Raw genomic sequence first — 20967 nt, forward strand, 5'->3', positions numbered from 1 at the left:
ATATAATCAATTTGTTTTTATACTGATAGACTATTAGTTTTGTATGCAGAATTGCAGATAGATAGATAGATAATCAATTCATTTTATGAATGGATGGACAGACAGACTATCTGTTTTTATCTTGCTGTTCTATCATGTGAGTGTGACATTTAGTGCAGAAGCTACTCGATGGTGAATTAGTATTGTAACATTCTCCTTGGCTTTGACTGCTTCAGTTCAGACAGAACATCGGACGGACATATAGGCTACACCTCGGCGTGGTGGAAGGAGGTGGGGGGGATCTTTGCCTTTTTTCCGTTGCTCGTTATGCTGGCCACTGACTAGCTCTGGTCCATAGCTCTAGTCTAATGTGTTGCATTTAGAGCTATGGATCTGAGCTAGAGCTAGCCACTGACTAATATATCCAGCCAGGTCGCTTTTGTAAGCGAGGTGCTAAGCAAGGGTTGTTTTGGTATATCAATCAATCCGTCCACTCCATGTGCATGCGCACGTGCACTATTTGCATGCACTGCTGCACGCTGTTTCACCCACGTTTGGTTAAAAGTTATATCAAGTGATGTTTTAACATTACAAACTTTCTAAATAACTTTAGTATTCAACGTGTCGGGGTCCTAGCAACTCCTTCTGTCTTCTGTGCTACCATGCTATCCCACTGCGTTCGCTCCGCTGCTGACAGGGAAGAGAACTGAGCAGCAACACAGTGAGGGGAGGGGCGGTAGGAGCAAAGGGGACAGATCTTCAAATGAACGCCACATTGAGCCTCGACACGTTGTTAGCTTGTAGCTCTGCTCTTTTTGGCGAACGACACCGCCGTTCATAAATATAAATTTAGGTATAGAACCGTGACTATAGAATGTGCACTTGCTATAGAGCCTTGTCTTTATCACGATTGAATGGTCAAATCCTGTAGTCGCACCTGTGCTACAAATTGAATCATTTTATAATACAAAAATATATATAATTATATATATTTTTTATTTTTTCAATATTTTTCGGGGGCCCCCCTAGTCGGGGGCTCCAGCCCACCCTAGCCCAACGGTAATACATACATCCAAACAGACCAATTTGAAGTCCTATATGATTTGCCACTCGATTTTCCACTCACTTCATGTATGCGCATAAAGGGCGAGGTCACGCATCCGCCTGGGTGCCGGCAGACTGCTGGGCAAGCGCTGGCGCTTTGTCAGTGTAGGAGCCAATATGGCCATTACTGTTTGGATCTACCATTCAGAGACGATAACATCACTATGCCCAACAATCGCAACATCGTTGTTCAGCATCTGCAGAATTTTAAGAGGACTATACAGCTTTTTGCGAACGCAGTGAGCACTTACTATGAGACCTAGCAGATCATGTCTGTGTGTCCGTGTGTCTGTCCCGCTATCCAAATATGGAGTGTGTTGCATCAGCAATCACTCAGCTCCATATATGGGCACAAAAGGGGCCAGGTCCACTCAGCTCCATGGGCACAAAAGGGGCCAGGTCCACATATACAGTAACAGCGGGACAGACAGACAGACAGACAGACAGACAGACAGACAGACAGACATGATCTGCAGGGTCTCAGCTGCGTTCACTTCCCGCGTTTGCGCGTCTTACTGGTTTAGGTGATGTTATTGACAAAGGATACGCTGAGATTGTACCGCCACATCAATTGAAGTGTGATGATGGTAAGACATGGTACCTCCCACATCATGCAGCTTTACTGCAGGGACCAGACCTGACTAACACACTGCTTGGAGTTCTCTTAACCCATTTTGACCTGTGATCAGACTCTAAAAATGTCTCCTACATCCTGACAGTTTTCTGAAAAAGCTATGTTTCTATGTCAGTCGTTTTTCGTCACTTTAGTATTGGCTCCATAGGAATTTTTTGAATGTTTTGTTTTTTGTAATTGTTTATCACAATTAAGGGGCCGGTGTGTAGGAGCCAATGTGGGTGTTTTGATTTCTTTATGATTAGTATTACTTATATGGTGGTGGTGTTGTTGCACCGCCAGGCCACTAGAGAGCAATTGAATCATTGGTGGTGGGCTGGGCACATCACCTACCCATTGGCACTTGTGTGAGCTGGTGTGTTTTGGACCACTAGACACACGCACGGGTGAATTTGGGGTTTATTATTATGTTTATGAAAACGTCAAAAGTGAGACATCGAAGAGGAAGGACGGGTGGGGTGGAATCAACATATAAAATGTCAGAACAGGTCAGCTCCATAAATTGCCGGCTCCATGCAGATCTAGGTGATGATCCAGTCTTTTCCATGTATGGCTATGCTAACCAGGGTTTGATGAGGTTAGTGTCGTGATCTTCATATATGGTGGTGTGACGTGTCACGAGGCGTAACCATATATGGAGGCGTGACACTGATGGGAAATGCAGGTTTTTTTTATAGTAAACTGCGACCTACAGTCGCAGAATAACCACAGAATAATTGCGAACGCAGTGAGCACTTACTATGAGACCTAGCAGATCATGTCTGTGTGTGTGTGTGTGTGTCTGTCTGTGTGTCTGTCTGTCCCGCTTTTGTGCCCATATATGGAGCTGAGTGATTACGTCACCATGACTCAGCACTTACTATGAGACCTAGCAGATCATGTCTGTGTGTGTGTGTGTGTGTGTGTGTGTGTGTGTGTGTGTGTGTCTGTCTGTCTGTCTGTCTGTCTGTCTGTCTGTGTGTCTGTCTGTCCCGCTTTTGTGCCCATATATGGAGCTGAGTGATTACGTCACCATGACTCAGCCATAACCATATAAGGAGTCCCCAAAGCAGCTATACGTCCAAAACCCAAATATGTACGAGCTGCGTTCGCTTCCCGCGTTTGCGCGTCTTACTGGTTCTTAAACTGTATCTTAAGTTGTCACTTCTTTATGTCTCTGTCCTCCAGAATCCAATTATCACCCAGTTCTTCCCTACCCTCCTCCTGTGGGCCTTCTCTGCCCTGCTCCCCACCATCGTATACTACTCTTCGTTCTTTGAGGCCCACTGGACACGGTAGGTCCCTCAACAACAGTTGGCGTTGCACTCGTTTGTTCACACAATACAAAATATTCTCCGTTATGCTCTGTGTGTTTTCACCTAACCACTTTCAACCCTTTCTACTTTGTTGACTGGGATCATCCCACGGGACTCTACACTTGGTCCTCTTATTTTTTGCCCTCTACATTGCTGTACATATCTTTACTGAAAATAGGCATCGCAACGCTATGTGTTGTAATTTGTAATATGGTAGATCTGCTATTTTTGCGGAATGTTCACCCCAGAATATGTGGTTAAGATTTGTGTGCCCAAGTGTATAAAGAATATAAAGGAATATATATTTTTTTTTTCTGTTTTCCAGGTCAGGGGAGAACAGGACAACCATGCACAAATGCTACACTTTCTTAATCTTCATGGTCCTTTTGCTGCCCTCCCTGGGACTCAGCAGGTACTGCATGTCTCTGCTTACAGCTGTGTTAATAATACAACAGTCTACATACAGTAAGAGCATCTGTCGGCTTGGTTTTGCGTTGGCATAAAGCTAAGTTATAGTTAGTTTCCCGACCTCCGTGTTGTTTGACAAAAGCCTGGTGCAATTCGTTAATTTCAAATTTAATTAAATGTTGTTTTTCCCTCCTTTACAGTCTGGATGTGTTCTTCCGTTGGCTTTTTGACAAAAGTTTCCTGGCAGACGCTGCAGTGAGATTTGAGTAAGTAGCAGCCAACCATATAAACCAGAGCACCGTACAGAACACTATACACCGCTGCATATCGGCTTGCTTCAGCAATTATTATCATGTGAATGTGATAACAATAGTATCTATTGTCCTCAAGGTGCCTCTGTGACTACTGTCCAGGAATCAATAAAATATGAAAACTTGTGATTAATTATATACGTCATGTTGTCTCATAACAATATGAGGTCTGTGTCATTTGATGTTTCATTCTCTTTGAGTACCACATTACTGCATCAGATGTGACAGACTTTTGCTGTGATGGCTCCGTCTATACCAGTGGTTCTCAACCTTTTTTCACCAAGTACCACCTCAGAACATATCTGGCTCTCTGGGTACCAACTTTATGACATTATGGAGCAATAGTGCTGTAGCTCCGTCTGACATTCTCCACGTCAGTTTCTACGTGCAGCTGCTGCTGGTCTAAATATTCTCCTTGTCTTCCACACTTTTATAGTTCCATTTTTAAGCCACGATTGCACCATTTTAACTACGCAGCTGTTTAATTGGTATGTTGCGTTGCCACCGTTTAGTTTGTTGTGATCTGTGAAGTCGTGAACGCATCGTCGGCAGTGCTCGTACTGCATCCCGCCCCCACCCTTTTCATTTTCAGGAAGATTTCTGGTACCACCAGAAGGGTTTCTCGTACCGGAGAAGGTACCACAGGTTGAGAATCACTGGTCAGTCAATATACAGTATTATCACATGGGATGTGGGCAGCACATTAAGAATTAATGTGACACGTGCAGGTATGTACTCAAATGGTACATAATTAATTGGAGTTTTTCTTTGAGGTATTTCAGGGCCAGATTGATGTTGCCCATGTGTGCTTTATGCTAACATTATGCTTGATGATCTTTTTTTATTTATACGTTTATTTGACAGGGACAATACAAAAAACAATGTATCAAGTTGTAAAAACATGAAACCGTTGCAATGTATATGGGTTTGTAGCCAAGGCTAATTTCAACCCCAGTCCCTGGTTAGGCCTTTCTAAAATTCTATACCTCCACCTAAAACAATCCTTTACAACATACCTATACTAAAACAATCCTTTACATACAGATACTGTATGTAATACTGTGATACTGTACTCTGGGGGCCAGAGTTCAGGTTCTTTTCAGTGACATTGTCATTCTCCTCTCTTTGCTGTAGATGTGTGTTCCTTCCCGACAACGGAGCATTCTTTGTGAATTATGTCATTGCTTCAGCCTTCATCGGTAATGCCATGGACCTGCTGAGGATCCCCGGTCTGCTCATGTATATGATTCGCCTTACGTTGGCCCGCTCTGCTGCTGAGCGCAGGAATGTCAAGAGGGTTAGTGCATTGTCCTGTCCTCTTCTTGCCAAGTTGAAATGAGTGCATAACGTGTCTTGGAATAGGATTCCTGCACTGGGAATATCTTTTAACCCATTTTGACCAGAAATCAGATTAAAAAAATGTCTTCTACATCCTGACAGTTTTCTGAAAAAGCTGTTTCTATCCCATTTTGGGCGGGAACCCCTTTTGGTGTTGACATTATGTCGTTCTTTGATTTTTTTTTAAATGGCAGACCTACAAGCTCGTAGCGCGCCAGGCACACTATGAGCTTGTAGATCTGCTATTTTTCAATAGCTAAAGCACAACATAATGCTAACACCAAAAGGCGTTCCCGCCCAAAATGGGATAAAAAAAAGAACAATGTCACTGTACATTACATGACCAACCTGATAACAAGACAATCCTTGGTTGATGTGAATTATTCAGAGGACATGTTCTGAAGGTGCTACACTGAAGATCAAGGGCAGATATTATAATATACATATACTGTATATGGAAACTAATAAACTATATATATATATATATATATATATATATATATATATATATATATATATATATATATATATATGTACTGTATATAATGTGTCTCTGTCTGCCTCTCTCTCTCTTTCTCTCCTATATATCAAATAAATGTTTAATTGACAGCATGAGCAAGAGCATGCCATGACCTATAATATGTTATGTTTAGGTATTCATTGGTGTGGTTTTTGATTTTATAGTTATGTTTCGGTGTGGGTTTGGTGGTGTTTTTAATTAAATGTAAGGTTAATCACTGTTAAGCCATGGTTTGGTCAGGTGTGGTTTAATTAATTTAGTTCAGGTTAAGCACTGTTAGTTCAGGTATTAAGTTGTGGCTCTAACATTTTCATCTTGGTGGTCATTAAGTTCACATGCTTATTTATTTGCAATTTAGTGATCGTAAGTCACCACCTTTTTTTTGGTGACAAGATTTACACATACAATAACAGTAGCAACCAAGACAAGTGAAATCATGCTGCTTCCAGTCCAATATCATCTCATAACCCATCAATTTGTCTCCCCAGCATCAAGCCTTTGAGTTCCAGTTTGGGGCAGCCTATGCTTGGATGATGTGTGTCTTTACCGTAGTTATGACCTACAGCATTACCTGTCCGATCATAGTTCCTTTTGGTGAGTGAACATCTGCGACAATGTGTCGCTTCGAACCACTTATGTCCTATTTTATACTTTGTCATACAACGGTGTCACACAAACGTTTTGAGAATAACTTATCTACAAGTGGTGGAATGCGTTGTGAGCTATTTTTTCTTTTTTTTTTGTGACAAAAAAAAAGAAAATAAATATAAAATGTCATCACATGGCCAGTTTGAAAGTGATTAAAAGGGCCTAATGTGAGAAGATGAAGTCATGGGAGGGTTTCTGTTCCCTCTATGCTGAAGCGTACCAACAGGTGTAATATAGCCTGGGCAGCATTCCTTTTCGGGTCATTGTTTTGTAGTTATCAGGCCGGAACCCTCTAAACCAGGACATCCTTTCCCTCAAACCGGAAGAATAATACCTTCCCAATAAAAGTGTGACTTGCACTACACCACATCAAGGCTTTTATTGGGAAGGTACTATTCTTCCAGTTTGGGGGAAAGGATGTTCTGGTTTGGAGGTTCCGGCCTGATGACTACAAAACAATGACCATGTACATGACGTAACAATATCATCCGCTCCCGACCGGATCACACAGCAATTTAGTAACGTAAGGTGGAAAGCCTGTGGTGACGCGATGTTAGGTGTAATAGGATTAGGTCCTCGAAGTGACAATGCTGCACCCTTTCTCCCCTGCCCAGGACTGATGTACATGCTGCTGAAGCACCTCGCCGACAGGTACAACATGTACTATGCCTACCTGCCTTCCAAACTGGACAAAAAGATCCATTCTGGCGCTGTCAACCAAGTGGTGGCAGCTCCCATTCTCTGTCTCTTCTGGCTTCTTTTCTTCTCCACTGTTCGCACGGGTAAGAAAAGGGCTCCATCTACTGGCCACTCAATGTCCTAACGCATATCCCGTCTGTCTCTGATGAGGTTACAATTAAACTTTGTTAGATGCTATGTGTTGCAAAACACCAAAGACTGTAATGATAATATAACATTAATCAAATTAAAAATAAATCTTGATATTTTTCTATAAAACCTTCAAGAATTAGTCAGTTTTCATTGTGAAACTGTGATAAATAGGAACTTAAAAGTACACTATGTTGGTTCCATTGATCTAACCTGGAACAAAATGATTTGATTCACCATTAAAATACACAAAATACACTGAAAATGCATGCAGCCCACCAACCAATCTGACCATTTAACACGCCAACCGAAAGGCCAGCTGTGTTAAGTGGCCACGAATGCTTTCGAGGTTTTCAAGTGGGCCCCCTGATCCATAAAACGTTGGGAGCAGGTGAAGTTATAAATGGTGACAAAATGTTAACCGATTAACATGATGGCTAGGAAAATAGGGCCCAGGTTGAAAACCAGACATATCCTTTAAATGTTTCGAAGTGCAGTCGTCCAATACGTTTCCCTCTATTTTCTTCCCAAAGGGTTTTCGGCTGCAACGTCCATGTTCACATTGATCGTTTTGATCATCACGATCATCATCTGCCTCTCCCACGTCTGCTTTGGGCATTTCAAATATCTCAGCGCTCACAACTACAAGGTAACATTGTCATCATCGAAACGTACCATCTTAATGTCCCTGACCCCACAATGATCTTATGTTCACACGCTCATGTCAACTATCTCTTTGTCTGTACCAGATTGACAGTCAGGAGACCGATGGCCAGTTGAATGGGCAGCCACCACGTGCCTCCCCCACAGTCAAGCAAGCAGTAAGTATCATACATCGCTCTCGTTCATGGCATTCCCACTTTTATTTGTTTTTGTTGGATTGGTGAAGTTGGCCAGTTAGAATGGGGTTTACAAATGGTGCAGACTTTTCCTGCTTTACATTTATTTATTTTGCTCATTGTACAGCACCTTGTAACTTTTTTTTGAAAGCTGCTTTATAAATAAAGTGTACTTACTTTTTACTCTCTCCTTCTCTTTACAGCAGATGTACATTGCTCAAGTACTACAGGACCCACATACAGACGAGGTTGGTTCAGGCAGCAGCGAGGACGACGGCCAGGGTTCCTCACAGGGGTCCTCGCAGGACGAGGAAATAATTAACGTTGGGAATGGCCTGAATGAAGACTTTCAGTCTGGTGAGGACAGCCTCATTGCGAATGAAGTGCGGCACTGACACTGCCTGGAACAGACAGGGAAAAAAAGACTTGTGGAGCGCACTGAATCTATGTGTATTAAGCTAGGAACCGAACCCACAGTTCTCTAATGCATTGGTTTATACTTGGTTGCACATTGTGTCACACGCCGAAAATAGCCGATCTACAAGCTAACAATGCGCTGCAGTGCAATGTGTTGTGAGCTTGTATATCTGCTATTTTCACAGTGCAACACCGGCATGCAACTAATTATAAATCAGGCTTAAATCATCTCAACCTCCATCGAGGGACTCGACACTAACGTAGGCACGCTATCTACAAAGACAGTTTCTAAAGAACTGTTGCTCTCTTGCTTCACTGGAATTCACTACATCAATGGCATCCATATACGTACAACTACAGAGATAATCTACTTTGATGACGCCTGACCCAGCATAGGAACCCCCCTCCATCTCAAAAAAGAAAAAAAGACCCACTTGCGGCACAGGAATCCATGCGGAAAGACCCTCATGGGCAAACGAAGAAGTTGTTTTTCCTTTCCCTTTCTCTTTTTTTTGCCCTGTGAAGGGGTTTGTCTGTAGTCCCTTGATATTATTGCACTTGAACCAGAAGACCTGCCCCTGTGCCCTGCGCTGGCAAGGTGCTGTGGCAATTGTTTCTGTTCTCCCATAAGCTTGAGGTTTAAATATGGTAATATGGCATGCCATCATCAAGTTCAGAAGAGTGTAGGGATTCCCCTATAATCCTTTTCCGGGATCCCCAGTTGTCTGCACTAGATGCTACGGCTGAATAAGCAGCTTTATGGCAGAAGAGCAGAAGAGAGAAAGACGGTTGCCCTGTGGGAACTCCGAAGCACTGATGATGTCCGAGTGGTTCTTATAACCCTGTGTAAGGCTTCCAAAAATAACTAAAAACACTGCTACTAACACTCCACACGCTTTGGACACTTTGACACTGTACAGCTACAAAACTCTGGATTTGTAAAGTTGCCTTTTTTTGAAACTGTATTTATTTTTAGGCACAGTATTTTAAATGATATTGAGAAAGCTAAAAAAAAACGCCCCTTGACTGTGGATAATGATGGTTTGGCGGCTTGGTGTTGTGTACCCTTTGATAAGGATTGTTTCAGTCTGGGCCGCTGCTGGACCTGCTAATGGACCGCTGCTCCTGACAGGGAGCCCCAGCAAAGCTCCCAAAACAAGACTATATACCTGCGATTATGCAGGCAACGTGTCCTGATTTTTACCCACTTTCAATCTTGCGTCCCTATTACGAGCATGTTATTTAGGTGAACATTTAAAGAGAAATGCTGATCTACAAGCTCACAATGCATCATGCATGCATTGTGAGTTTGTATATAAACCACTGGGCTAGGGCACTCCGAAATTGCGATCGGGCATGAGACCTAAAATCTGCCATCGGTTGGACGGCGGCCAGAGAACTGAGAGCCTACCAGCCCTCGGTCTGTCCGAGATGATGAGACAGTATGTTTTTGGACCTGCTTTCTGCTGAGACAGTTTTTCCTGCAAATCTGTCACCTTTGTTCTCATAGAGGTTCTCATATACTGTAGGCTTTATCCGGGTGTTTACATCTTGAGGTTTTCATGGCTTGTTGGATGAAGTGTCACCAGTGTGTGAGCAGAATAAAGTTGTTAGGGGACAGACTGGGGCTCTCTGTCAGCTTCTAAAATTAGTGTTAGGTGGATACCGATAGGATTAGGAATGAGCTACTCAACAGCCTGTCACTATGACACAGCTGGTTAAGTTCTATCCAATATTAACAGGACTTCATCATGCCGGCAGCAAATTCAAAATGTTAATTGAGCATTGTTACAGTTACTCACTTGCCTTTACACAGACAATGCTGATTTATTGATTGTTTTAAGTCAAATTGTGTAGTTTTGTTTTTGAAAACATATCAAACATTAGTGCAGGTCACACAAAATGTAGTCTTGGAATTATACCATCATAATAGTTGTAGAACAGTAGCTTTATACGATGAAAATGATTTACTCTTGCCCAATGAAAGACAAATGGGCGATGTTTCCTTCAGTTACTATGGACTAATAAGTGTTTTTATTTTCACAAATCTACATTCCATTTCCAGACGACATGGCCAGATTTGTGATGCCTCTGGCAGAGGCAGAGCATTCTTATTTGTCACTTAGTAGTCAAGTCGAGACCAAACAATTCCCCCATGAGCAAGCACTTTGCAATGTCAGCCAGGAAAAACCTACCTTTTTTAAAAGGATGAAACCGAGCTGAACCTGGCTCTAGTCTAGGTGGTCAGCCATCTGCCTTGACCAGTTGGGTTTAGAGAGGGAGGGACAGATGCACAGAAACAATAATGACTATAATAACAGTCCACAGCCATAATCCATGGAAACCCTCAATCCACCAGCCTGTGTGAGAACACAGGAGATGGTTGTGTGTGTTTAAACCCTACACATTGTAAAACGTACATTAGATGTTCTTGAGAAATGTGTCAATTTTGGTAATTCCATAGCCATACCAAGTACATTTCTTGTAGTCTCGGTAAAGGACCATGCAACAGCCCAGACAAACACACTAATGCTAATACCAAGTAACACATGCAATGTAGTGTCTCAACATTTACGAACTGACTCAGGATTTATCAGTGTTCTCTTTTAGCTATTTCTTATGTCATATATATCATATATATGATATAATGAGTGTGTGTGGAGATTTTATTTTATTTTTCAATGTTAACTAAACCGGTATGAGTACGCCCCAATAAACATACTGTATGAAATCTTTAAAGCTAGCCACTGTGGGCCAGTTGTTATGAGACCATAATGTGAAAGATGGATTATTTAGCTGCTCAGTGAACTGTTGTGGGGAATCATGCACTACTAATATTTTTTTCACTCATATGATTGACAGAGGAGGCCATATCCCTGTGGGTTCAGACATGGTGGTCCTGAACCGTAGCCATAATTTGTCCGTGGGTAGATTTCCCCCTTTTAAGACTGTTATGGTACTATGGTATCTAAACGATGGTTTGACACCATGAATTCTGGAGCTCTTCCAGTCATGACAAGGTGATTTTTCTTTTAATGCCTCTTCATTTTTATACCTCCGAGAGTCATTGCTAAATGTTTCTTGTTCAAAATAAAAACAAATACGGTCCTATACTCTTGAGGGAGATACTAACAAGATTCATGATTGCTAACAACTGCAGACTTTGTTGCTACCTAAGGCCCTGAATGTTATTTCCCCAGTGTAAAGAATCTTGTGATTGTTTGATTACAATGATTTAAGAACAGGTGCAACATATACTGTAGGCTGCATACTGTACATAAATCACAAGTCACTGACGGTTTTCCACAGTTTGTGGAACTTCATTTGGGTACAGATCCTACAGGCTACTTTTCTATCTGATGGTGGCAATTATTTCCAATAGTTTCTATTATTTCATTGTTACAAATCTGTCGTAATACTTTCTTGTGAATACCCACCTTTTTCTGTTATGGGAATTGCCATCATCAAGATTGTGTTTATGTGGGACTGGAGTCAAATGGAGGTTCTTTGCAAGCAGACCAGTTCTCGAACATTGTACAAATTATTCATCAGGGGTAGTTTAATTGCTCTTCGGTGAGGCACATTTTGAATGTCTGTTTTGTTTGCTTCGCATTTTATTGTTGTCTGCCTTAGCTAGATGGTAGGTAGTAGGAGTAACATTGACAGTCAGATCCACAAATGATCATTTAACAGTGTCTGTTTTTCTCATTCCTCCCCAAGGGCTGTCAATACAATGGATTTATCTGTACATTTCCCCCAGGTCTTTGAACAATAAATCTATTTAATCAAGTATGTTGAATGACTAGTCGGGGTGGTTTGTATTAAAAGTAAAACGTTTGTTCCTGCAGTTCTCCAACTTCAACACTAGGTGCTGCTTGGGAGGGATGTGTGTGTGATTATTTTGATATATTATTATGCAGACGTGCGACGTGGAAAGGCAGATGGCAAGCGCGGCGCCTCCTGTACTGTACCGATCCAAACAGTACTGTACAACTTATGAATGGGAGCGACCGGACGAACGCTAAAACGAACCGTACGCCTATACTACCCTGTAAACAAGTGGAACTAAAGTAAACCTTTTCGTCATGGACGGGGGTATAGCTATTACATGCATGTCAGTTGCGATGTTTGTAGGATGTTTTTTATTAGGATTCATCCCACTCTTGTTCAGACTTTCAGAGGTAAGAAACATCATCTATCGTTTTAAATTATACTATTAGGCTACGTTGTTATGATTATCCCATGCTTTTTCTATGGTCCTGTAGCAAATGACAATGACTTATATAAATGCCTACCGGTATGATATCTGCTGCACGCACGTCTCTCCTCTTCAAATTGATACAATGTCAGAATATCTCGCTGCAAATAAAGAAAAATAACGTTACTTTTTCGTGACTTGCTTTTGACATGGATGGAGTATTGTGAGTAGAAGGCCTATAATATAAATTAGGCCTACATTAAGGAATGGGTTTGTCCATTTGAACTGAACAAGTTGTACGAGTATATCACTGTAACCTTATCCAACTTTTAGAAGAAAATGAAGTTTGTGACCGTCCTGGGGGCAGGGCTCTTATGTGGGACAGCGTTGGCCATCATCATCCCTGAAGGAGTAGATTTACTGGAAGAGTCACAAAGAGGTGAGGACTGCACCCATCTCCCTTTTCATCATGGGCATACTATGACCCCGGGTCAGACAGACCTGCAATGTGAACATATTGGCATTCATCTCATTATTAAATAAATAAAACTCTTGAACTATTTGGATCAGGGGTTTTCAACTGAATGTGAACGAGGGACCACCACCCTGACTCGAATCAACCTGGGGACCACTGTTTTGAGTGGGGATATGGGCTAAGATTAGTGCTTAATTTTGTAACACTTGCTAAGCATCCCATGTGTATACAATTACCATTTACAATGTAGGTATTTGGCCTAAATACATCCCACTGTTTCTCAACCAACTAGTCCATGGACTAGTAATAATTTCCTAATAATAATGACTCAACCAGACAATCCGGTGCTCTTCCCCCTCTTGAGATTGTAACTCCCTTTTACTGTTGAATTTCTGACCTCCAACTTCTCAGTAAATTACTACATGGACGGTCATCATAGGCCACCAGGTCATTCAGTTCACGGTTTGGGAAAGAACATTTTGAAAAAATCAACAAATCCTACATTATTAAATGCATGGCCAGGGACCACATGCAATACATCCATGGACCACCTGTTGAAATTAAACCCCTGATTTGGATGAATTGTTTATAATGGAACTTGTATAGGCCATTAGGCCTACAGGTAATTGCAGTTGCATATCTGTGTTCACAACTTCACATGATCACATAAAATTTGATCGAAACACTAGAAGGTATTGTAAGACTAGTAATTCCTTCACACATCCCCCCCAGCATGCGCGTGTCACACACACACACACACACACACACACACACACACACACACACAGTCAGACACAAGGCCCCGAAATGGACTGAGGAGATTAATTTAACTTCATCCTGTGGGGAATTGTTAAACCTGGTAAACCTGAACCTCCACAGTCTCATTCTATGCAGTGACAGCTAGGTTTATACACACACACACAGTCACACACACACACACACACACACACACACACACACACACACACACACACACACACACACACACACACACACACACACACACACACACACGTAGATATAGATAATTCAATGTTTGAAATAACTTGTTTATAATGTATTACTATACTATTATACCTCATCAGTATTAAAATGTCAGTGAGTCACAAACTATTTTATAACATATTTTTAAGGCCTCCATACTGATAAGAGAGTCCAGTTTGAGTCCAATTCCCAACCAGCTAAATGCATGCCACTGTGTGTACTGTACAGTGTACACAGCATATTGTTTATATTTGAACCTTCTTTAAACAGCTGGATAGTTGACTACTGACTAAATGGAAACAGCCTACCATTAGTGGAATTTAAAATAAATTGAGAAACTCCTATTCTCTTCTCATTTTCTGAAGAGAGGTGGCAGGCAGGGCATGTCTCAGTCACTTAACAGTTGTATCACAAATGGTATATTCGTTTTTGATGTAATTGCTAAGCCAGTCACCATTTTACTGGTGTCAGGAGGATTTGTCAGACACCATTTTCATGGCGTCAGGGTTAATTGCATGTACGTAAGACAGCATTACAGTTGACCTCAACCGAACTACCCCGTACCCACCATGACACAAGCTACCCTACTGGATAGAAACAAGTACAACAAAGCTAACACTTGACAAATATATCAAAAGTTAGAAAAAAAAAACTAGACTGATATAAATGAATAGGTTACTTAGGACAGTATGAGGATACACTCTTGTTGAAGGTCCAGAGGGAAAATTGATGCTGCTGAACATGAGCAGTGTGCAGGATTTTTGTTCATATTTGTTTCACAAGACAGTATGAGGAAAATGCTGTACCACTTGAACCCTGATGACATATTTCCGGAAAAACATATTTGTGAATCTGTTACTTTCATACCTACCTTTCATGGCTGCAGCTCCCAGGCTCTGGAAGAGCTTGCCCCTTTATATTCGATCTGCCACAGTGACATCTATTAATGTTTTTAAGTCTCACCTTAAGACTCATATTTTCTCCCTGGCTTTCAATCCCTCTTGAGTCCTTTTTAGGTTTTGCTTTATCTTAGCTCTTTTTTGATTTGCTTATTTTAACCTTTCATGCTTATATTTTTGTCATCATTTCTGATTGTGTTTCTCGTTTTTCTTGCCTGTCTCTGTTTTGCCGCTGATCTCGATCTGTACAGCACTTTGGTCAACCTTGGGTGTTTTAAAACGTGAAAAACAACAATTGACAATAATTGTATACTTAAGTACAATACTACACTACATCTCAGAGACGAATATTGTACTTTTACTCCACTACAATCATTTGAAAACTTTTGTAGATTTTCATTATAATTACAAAACATAACCGAAAACGTTAACCACTTCAGCCCTATATACATTTCCGCCATTTGAAAATAGCAGGTCTACAAATGATTTTCATACATTTGAAAACTTGTGAAATGGAACATTCTGCATAAGGATTATTATGAGTACTTTCTACTTTACTTTAAGTACATTTTGATACCAAGACTTAGAATTCCAGACTTTTACTTTTAACAGACAGAGTATTTCTATATTGCAGTAAGTATAGTGTGTCAGTTTGTACTTGGATCATCGCAGACCATGTGCATAAAGGTGTCATGCAGGTTCTGTCTCAATTCCGATCAGTGAAATTTGAGATGTTACAATTGTCCTTTCTTACAGTATGCTTTGGTTAGTTGGGGATTGGTTGTCTTGCCTACTGTTCCTCTGTGTACTCTGTGTAAATGGATATCTATCTTGTTGAAAGGAGCTCAGCATACAAAATAACTAAGCCTTAACAAGTACTCTCACCTACTGTACATGCCATGTCTAAAGGATATACTTATGCTCAGACCGGCAGCCCAAATCAGAAGTTTTTGGCCTATATAGATAGGAATCCGATTGGTTTCATCATGTCTGAACAACAAAAAAACCCGATTGGAACCACATTCCTGGGTTGAAATGCGATTCAGTCTGAAATGTGTCTCAGTCTCGACACCTGGGCATCAAAGTCTGATTTATTCTTTGTCATACAACGGTGTTGCTCTCCGGAAGTTGTCAGCTTATAAATCTGCTCGCCACAAAAATAGAAATGGTGAGTTTTCCTACAAATCATGATTTGAGATGAACAAATCAGATTTGCCTGCAGTCTGAACAACTTCTAATAAGAGGCCTCACAAGTGAAATGGATATTTGATCTATCTTGTTTGTCCTCCCATGTGCCTAATTGCTTTGTTTGTTGTGAGCTGTTATGAAAATCGTTTTTCACTATTCCTCGCAGATTCAAACTGCTCTGTCATGCACGAGAGTCGAAATGACAGTGAGACACAGGCGCCTTCCCTAGAGGGAGGCCTTCCACCACGTTTCTTCATTGGGATGGCCTTAGTGGTTGGTTTCACCTTCATGTTTGTGGTGGATCAGATTGGCACTTACCTTTCAATGCGCGGCAAGTAATTTCCTAGAACTCTCTCTAGATGTGTTTCCTCTACAGAAGACTGTTATTTCATGTTATCGTGTAACCTCTTTGCAGGCACACGGACTACTAGCACCAGTGTAACAGCCTCACTGGGGCTAGTGATTCACGCTGCAGGTACTATTCAACATCATCCTGTACGCAATCCTACACTATGATTCACACATACAATAACTATTTGCCTTCATAATTTGTAGACATTAGGTGGGTCCTATTCTGGCACGTTATACTTTGTTTGTCCACAGCATCAATTTAAATAATGGTAACTTCCCAACACAGTATTAGGTTTGTTCTGAACTCCCTCATGTGACTCACCATGTGATTCCCTCACTCATAATCCTTTCACATGTTTGAAAAGACTAGTCTCAAGTATGATACGGTATGATCCAATGTGTGACAATAAGACAGAGATACGTGTACAAACATTGCTTAAATCACTAACTTGGTATGTCTTCCCTATATAGCTGATGGTTTTGCTCTTGGAGCAGCAGTGGCCACTAACCAAGTGTCGTTACAAGTTATCGTATTCTTTGCTGTGATTCTTCATAAGGTGAGAATGCACAGACAGCTTCACATCGAAGTAGTACAAACATGATGTAATGCATGCATAAATACTATCAGAACATTCCAATTGCCCAGGCTCCTGCAGCTTTTGGCCTGGTGTCATTTTTGATGCATGCAGGCCTGCAGAAGAAGCACATACAAGGGCATTTACTGGCCTTCTCAGCTGCAGCACCTATATTTGCCATCTGCACTTACTTCATATTGATTGCGGTGAGAAATACTTTAAAAATCAATTACTTTTTCCATGTTAATATATTTTATTGTTCAGTTTTTTATTAAACCGTTGAGTGGTCGACATTATTTTACGCATGTTTGTGTGCTTTATGTGCAGTCTGGTGGGTCACCACAGAACCGGGTCACTGCTACAGGCGTGGGGATGCTCTTCTCAGCGGGGACCTTCCTTTATGTGGCCACAGTGCATGTCCTCCCAGAGGTCAGCAACGGGGGACATCAGCACTCCCCCCACCTGCCTCAGCAAACTAGACAACCTGGGCCTGACCAACCAGGGAACCTAGGGTTCATGGAGAGCCTCACTCTTGTCTTGGGAATGGGGCTCCCTGTGTTACTTGCCTTAGGCTTGAGCGATGACTGAGAGGCCAACTCAAGTTCAGTAGTTTGAACAGAAACATGCACCACATTTAACCACTTAAACCAGGGGAGCACAAACGGTATATCACAAAGGCTGTGCAGGTAGACCACATGACATGCCCTAAAAATAATTATAATAATACTAATAAAAATCAGACCCGTCTGAAGTGAGTGGTACTGTACTGTACTGTACTGTACTGTACTGTACTGTACTGTACAAGCCCTCCTCCCTGATCTGTGTGTTAGGCTGTGCAACAGTTACATTTGGTGGTGAACAAATGCTATAGCGCTATTTTCGTGCTCGGACACAGCAAGGGACACAGGGACAGACCCAGGAACACAGCCACACACATACCTGTACTGTAGCTGTCTATAGGAGTGGTTGCATCACTCAAAAACGAAGGAATTAATTAAGGTGATTTGATTGATGTCTGAAAGGGCCTGTCAGCCCAAACCCACAATGCAATACTTTGTTTTCAAGTATTTTATCACAAACATCAGTAGCATTACAAAGAAACCCCTACCAGTTAAAACAAATATCCCCCTTTATTTTCCATTCCAAGTGTGTTAGTCTTATATGTGATGCCATTGCTGCTATTCCAAAGCCCCAACGGGTACATTGTTTAACTCTTTTCACAGCAATTGGATATTTTGTTTGGTGGATAGATCTTGTTGAGCTTGTCATTAAAGTAGCTCTCAAGTCAAAGAAGTTTGGGCACCTCTGACTTAAACCCTTCATTGAACGGGGTCCATCAGGGGTCTATACTGTTTTCGCTCAACACACAAATAATCGTAAATAGCCTGTTGTGAGTTTAGATTCACCAAATGTTTGCCTATTTGACATACCCAGAATAAGGATGCTCTGTTTCAAGTGGTTTATGAGCAAGACAAACATTGACAATCCCTTTTCACTCTTGAAGAAGTAGTTTTTAGAAATAGTATGTGAGCTGAATATTAAAGTGTGTGTGTATGTGTGTGTGTGTGTGTGTGTGTGTGTGTGTGTGTGTGTGTGAGAGAGAGAAAGAGGGTGTTAAAGGGACTACGGTACGATTCCATGATAGTTCCTTGTGTCTGTTTTCAGTGTCTTCTAATGTATTGTGTACAGTAATGTAAACTAATAGCTAGCTCATTGTTACCAGTTACCACCACACAACAATTTTGATGCCAAATTTTATTTCAAGAAGTGTGAAGTTCCTCTTCAAACTTACTGGAAATCCCATTTTAGTAATAAAAATAAATAAAAGAAATGCACATGTGACCTGATTATTATTATATATGTGTTTTGCCATAAGTGACTGAAAACATAACATAACAGAAAACTGTTTTCCTTGAATACAGCACACAAAGCACAATTGAGGGTAGTAATAATGTCAGGTGTATCCTAGTTCATTGTCAGTCAGACACATTTTGTTTAATGTAGTAGTATTTAATGAATAAAATGTCATCTTGTCATGCTTATTGTCACCTTCTTAAAATAACGTCTTTTTTGAGGAAAATGTCATTTTTGCCTAATTTTTGACTCTTCATGACACAAACAATGTTCCTGCATATGGCAGATATGGAGCCAAACTGCCAGTGTTTATTTTACAGTTTGACACGGCCCATGGAGGCAGTGACCTGAGCTTCCAGAGCCATTTGGTCAAAGGTGCGACACTGCGTGTATTGCCTAACTCTCTCTCTCACATGGAAGGAAGCACGAGCTGCTCTGCGGGCCTCTTCCTGCATCTGCTCTCGCTGTCTCCGTAACCTCTCCCTCCTGCACTCCTTCGTGGTGAGGTAGCTCTCTCTGGCCGCTCGCTGTGCCTCCTCCTCCCTTTGCACCCGATCTCTGACTCGCTGGTGGCAGAGTTGCCTGTCCTGGTTGCTCTGGTAAGCTTTCTGAGCTCTGTTCTGGTGCTGGGCGGAGGCAGTCTGGGAGGCCTTCTCTGTGCGATGCTGGCTTAGCTGGACCAAAAGCTGCCTGTGCCTCAGCTGCTGATGACTCTGCAGCTCGGCCCTAAGCTGCGCTCTGTGGATCTGCTCCCCTGCCCGGGCCGAGCGCTCCTGGAGCTCAGTCGCCCGGGCCTGTGTGGCCTGGATGTGTTTCTCCCAGCAGCGGTTCAGCCTCTCGTCCAGGGTGTTTCTCATCAGATCCTCCTCCTCCTTCAGCTGCTGCTCTGCCTTCTGTCTTTGAAGGAGGTGTTGCAGCAGCTCCCGGTGGTTCCCCAGCTGCAGCCTCTTCCGTTCTCTTCTATCCTGTGTCATTCTGGTCTTCCTGGCTTTCTCCTCCTTCTCCAGTGCAACTTGCCTCTCCTTCTCCCTCTCCATTTCCTCCACCTGCTCCCTGTCTCTGAGCAACTTCTCCTGGTAACGCTTGCGTAGCTCTGCCTCTCTCCTGGAGGCCTCGGCTCTTTCCCGGCGCTGAGCCTTGAGTTCCTCTGTCAGCCTCCTCCAGCGGTCATCGTGCAGTAGGACCTCCTGCTCACGTAGTCCTACTAAATGTTTCTCCTGACACTCCATCAGCCTTCTGCGGGCCTCCACGTCCTCATGCCAGCGCTGCATGCTCTGCATTAACTGTTTTCGCCTCCTTTTCTCTGTCTCAGCGCGTTGGACCTCCTCCTGTATGTTGGCCTCCTGTCTCTCCTGCTCCTCCTGTAGAATTTGCTTCAGACGGGCTTGCTCCTCCTGGTGCTTCATCAGCATCAGAGCTGCAATCTTGCGATCACTCTCTGATATGGTGACATTCATCTCCTTCTGGATGTCTCTTGTAAGCCTCTCCAGCTGCATTTCTGTGGCTGGAGAGTGCCTGAGCTCTCCCAAGCTAAGGCTGGAGGAGACTGAGCTCTTTTCTGGTCTGTTATCAGATAAGGTGTGCCTGCTAGAGGATTTGCTGTTACAGCCCTGATTCTCATTCCGAACGGGTTCCTTTCTCTCATCTGCAGAACATAAGTATTTTGGTTTATAATTGGCACTCAGACTTGAAACCTCAAGGACTGTTTCTAGAGTTGAAAGTTTCTTGCTGCCCTGCCCTCTGTCCGCAGCCTCCTTGACAATCCGTTCCCTCTCCTCTCGGCACAGTTTCAAGCGCCTTCTGCATTCCTTCTCATAGGATTCATGCATAACTGTCATTGCCTCAAATGGCATGTCATGACGTTCAGTAATGAACTCATTCAACGATTTAATCAAAAGTTCAACAGGCTTGACACCAAGTCTAGCACATGATTCTAGGGATCGAGGGCTCGTTAAAACATACCGACTGTCCTCTGCTTCTGTTGAGTCAAAGTTGTTCAGATCCAGGTGAATAAACGGAGAGAGCGACCTAATTTCCCCCATGAGGACACAATAATAAACCTTTAGCCTACTTTAAAAATGTAGATTTCTTTCTAGGGCAGGCTTCCCTTCTTGACATCTGA

The 20967-nt window shown here is 42.2% G+C and overlaps 3 protein-coding genes across 4 annotated transcripts in view; 2 read left to right on the forward strand and 1 right to left on the reverse strand.

Moving 5' to 3' along the window:
• LOC308328450 (CSC1-like protein 2) overlaps positions 1-12120 on the forward strand; it is a 37035-nt gene extending 24915 nt beyond the window's left edge. For both annotated transcript variants that reach the window (XM_080782272.1, XM_080782273.1), the window contains exons 16-24: positions 2885-2991; positions 3338-3424; positions 3621-3686; positions 4866-5028; positions 6078-6183; positions 6852-7019; positions 7599-7714; positions 7815-7886; positions 8108-12120. In XM_080782272.1, the coding sequence (XP_080638398.1) occupies positions 2885-2991; positions 3338-3424; positions 3621-3686; positions 4866-5028; positions 6078-6183; positions 6852-7019; positions 7599-7714; positions 7815-7886; positions 8108-8299 (1077 nt within the window). In that variant the 3' untranslated portion in view covers positions 8300-12120. The remainder of the gene's footprint in view (positions 1-2884; positions 2992-3337; positions 3425-3620; positions 3687-4865; positions 5029-6077; positions 6184-6851; positions 7020-7598; positions 7715-7814; positions 7887-8107) is intronic.
• A 154-nt stretch (positions 12121-12274) lies between these two features.
• Positions 12275-18787, forward strand: LOC308328802 (zinc transporter ZIP9). The gene is made up of 7 exons (XM_080782912.1): positions 12275-12502; positions 12853-12958; positions 16232-16396; positions 16481-16540; positions 16888-16973; positions 17063-17197; positions 17319-18787. Exons 1-7 carry the CDS (start codon positions 12407-12409, stop codon positions 17577-17579), a joined length of 909 nt encoding a protein of 302 aa, XP_080639038.1. The 5' UTR covers positions 12275-12406; the 3' UTR covers positions 17580-18787.
• Positions 18788-19159: 372 nt separating this feature from the next.
• Positions 19160-20887, reverse strand: LOC308328803 (coiled-coil domain-containing protein 177; the record flags this gene model as incomplete). The annotated part of the gene is made up of 1 exon (XM_080782913.1): positions 19160-20887. One exon carries the CDS (start codon positions 20885-20887, stop codon positions 19160-19162), a length of 1728 nt encoding a protein of 575 aa, XP_080639039.1.
• Positions 20888-20967: the final 80 nt, after the last annotated feature.

This window comes from Protomyctophum bolini, assembly GCF_963924005.1.
Source record: "Protomyctophum bolini genome assembly, chromosome: 14".
Taxonomy (NCBI): domain Eukaryota; kingdom Metazoa; phylum Chordata; class Actinopteri; order Myctophiformes; family Myctophidae; genus Protomyctophum; species Protomyctophum bolini.

What these genes read in the sequence shown, in the direction of transcription:
- LOC308328802 (XM_080782912.1), top strand. Translation starts at nt 12,407, where the DNA reads ATGGACGGGGGTATAGCTATTACATGCATGTCAGTTGCGATGTTTGTA. An exon ending in TCTTGTTCAGACTTTCAGAG is followed by an intron (nt 12,503 to 12,852) that starts GTAAGAAACATC and finishes TCCAACTTTTAG; the next exon opens with AAGAAAATGAAGTTTGTGAC. An exon ending in GCTAGTGATTCACGCTGCAG is followed by an intron (nt 16,541 to 16,887) that starts GTACTATTCAAC and finishes TTCCCTATATAG; the next exon opens with CTGATGGTTTTGCTCTTGGA.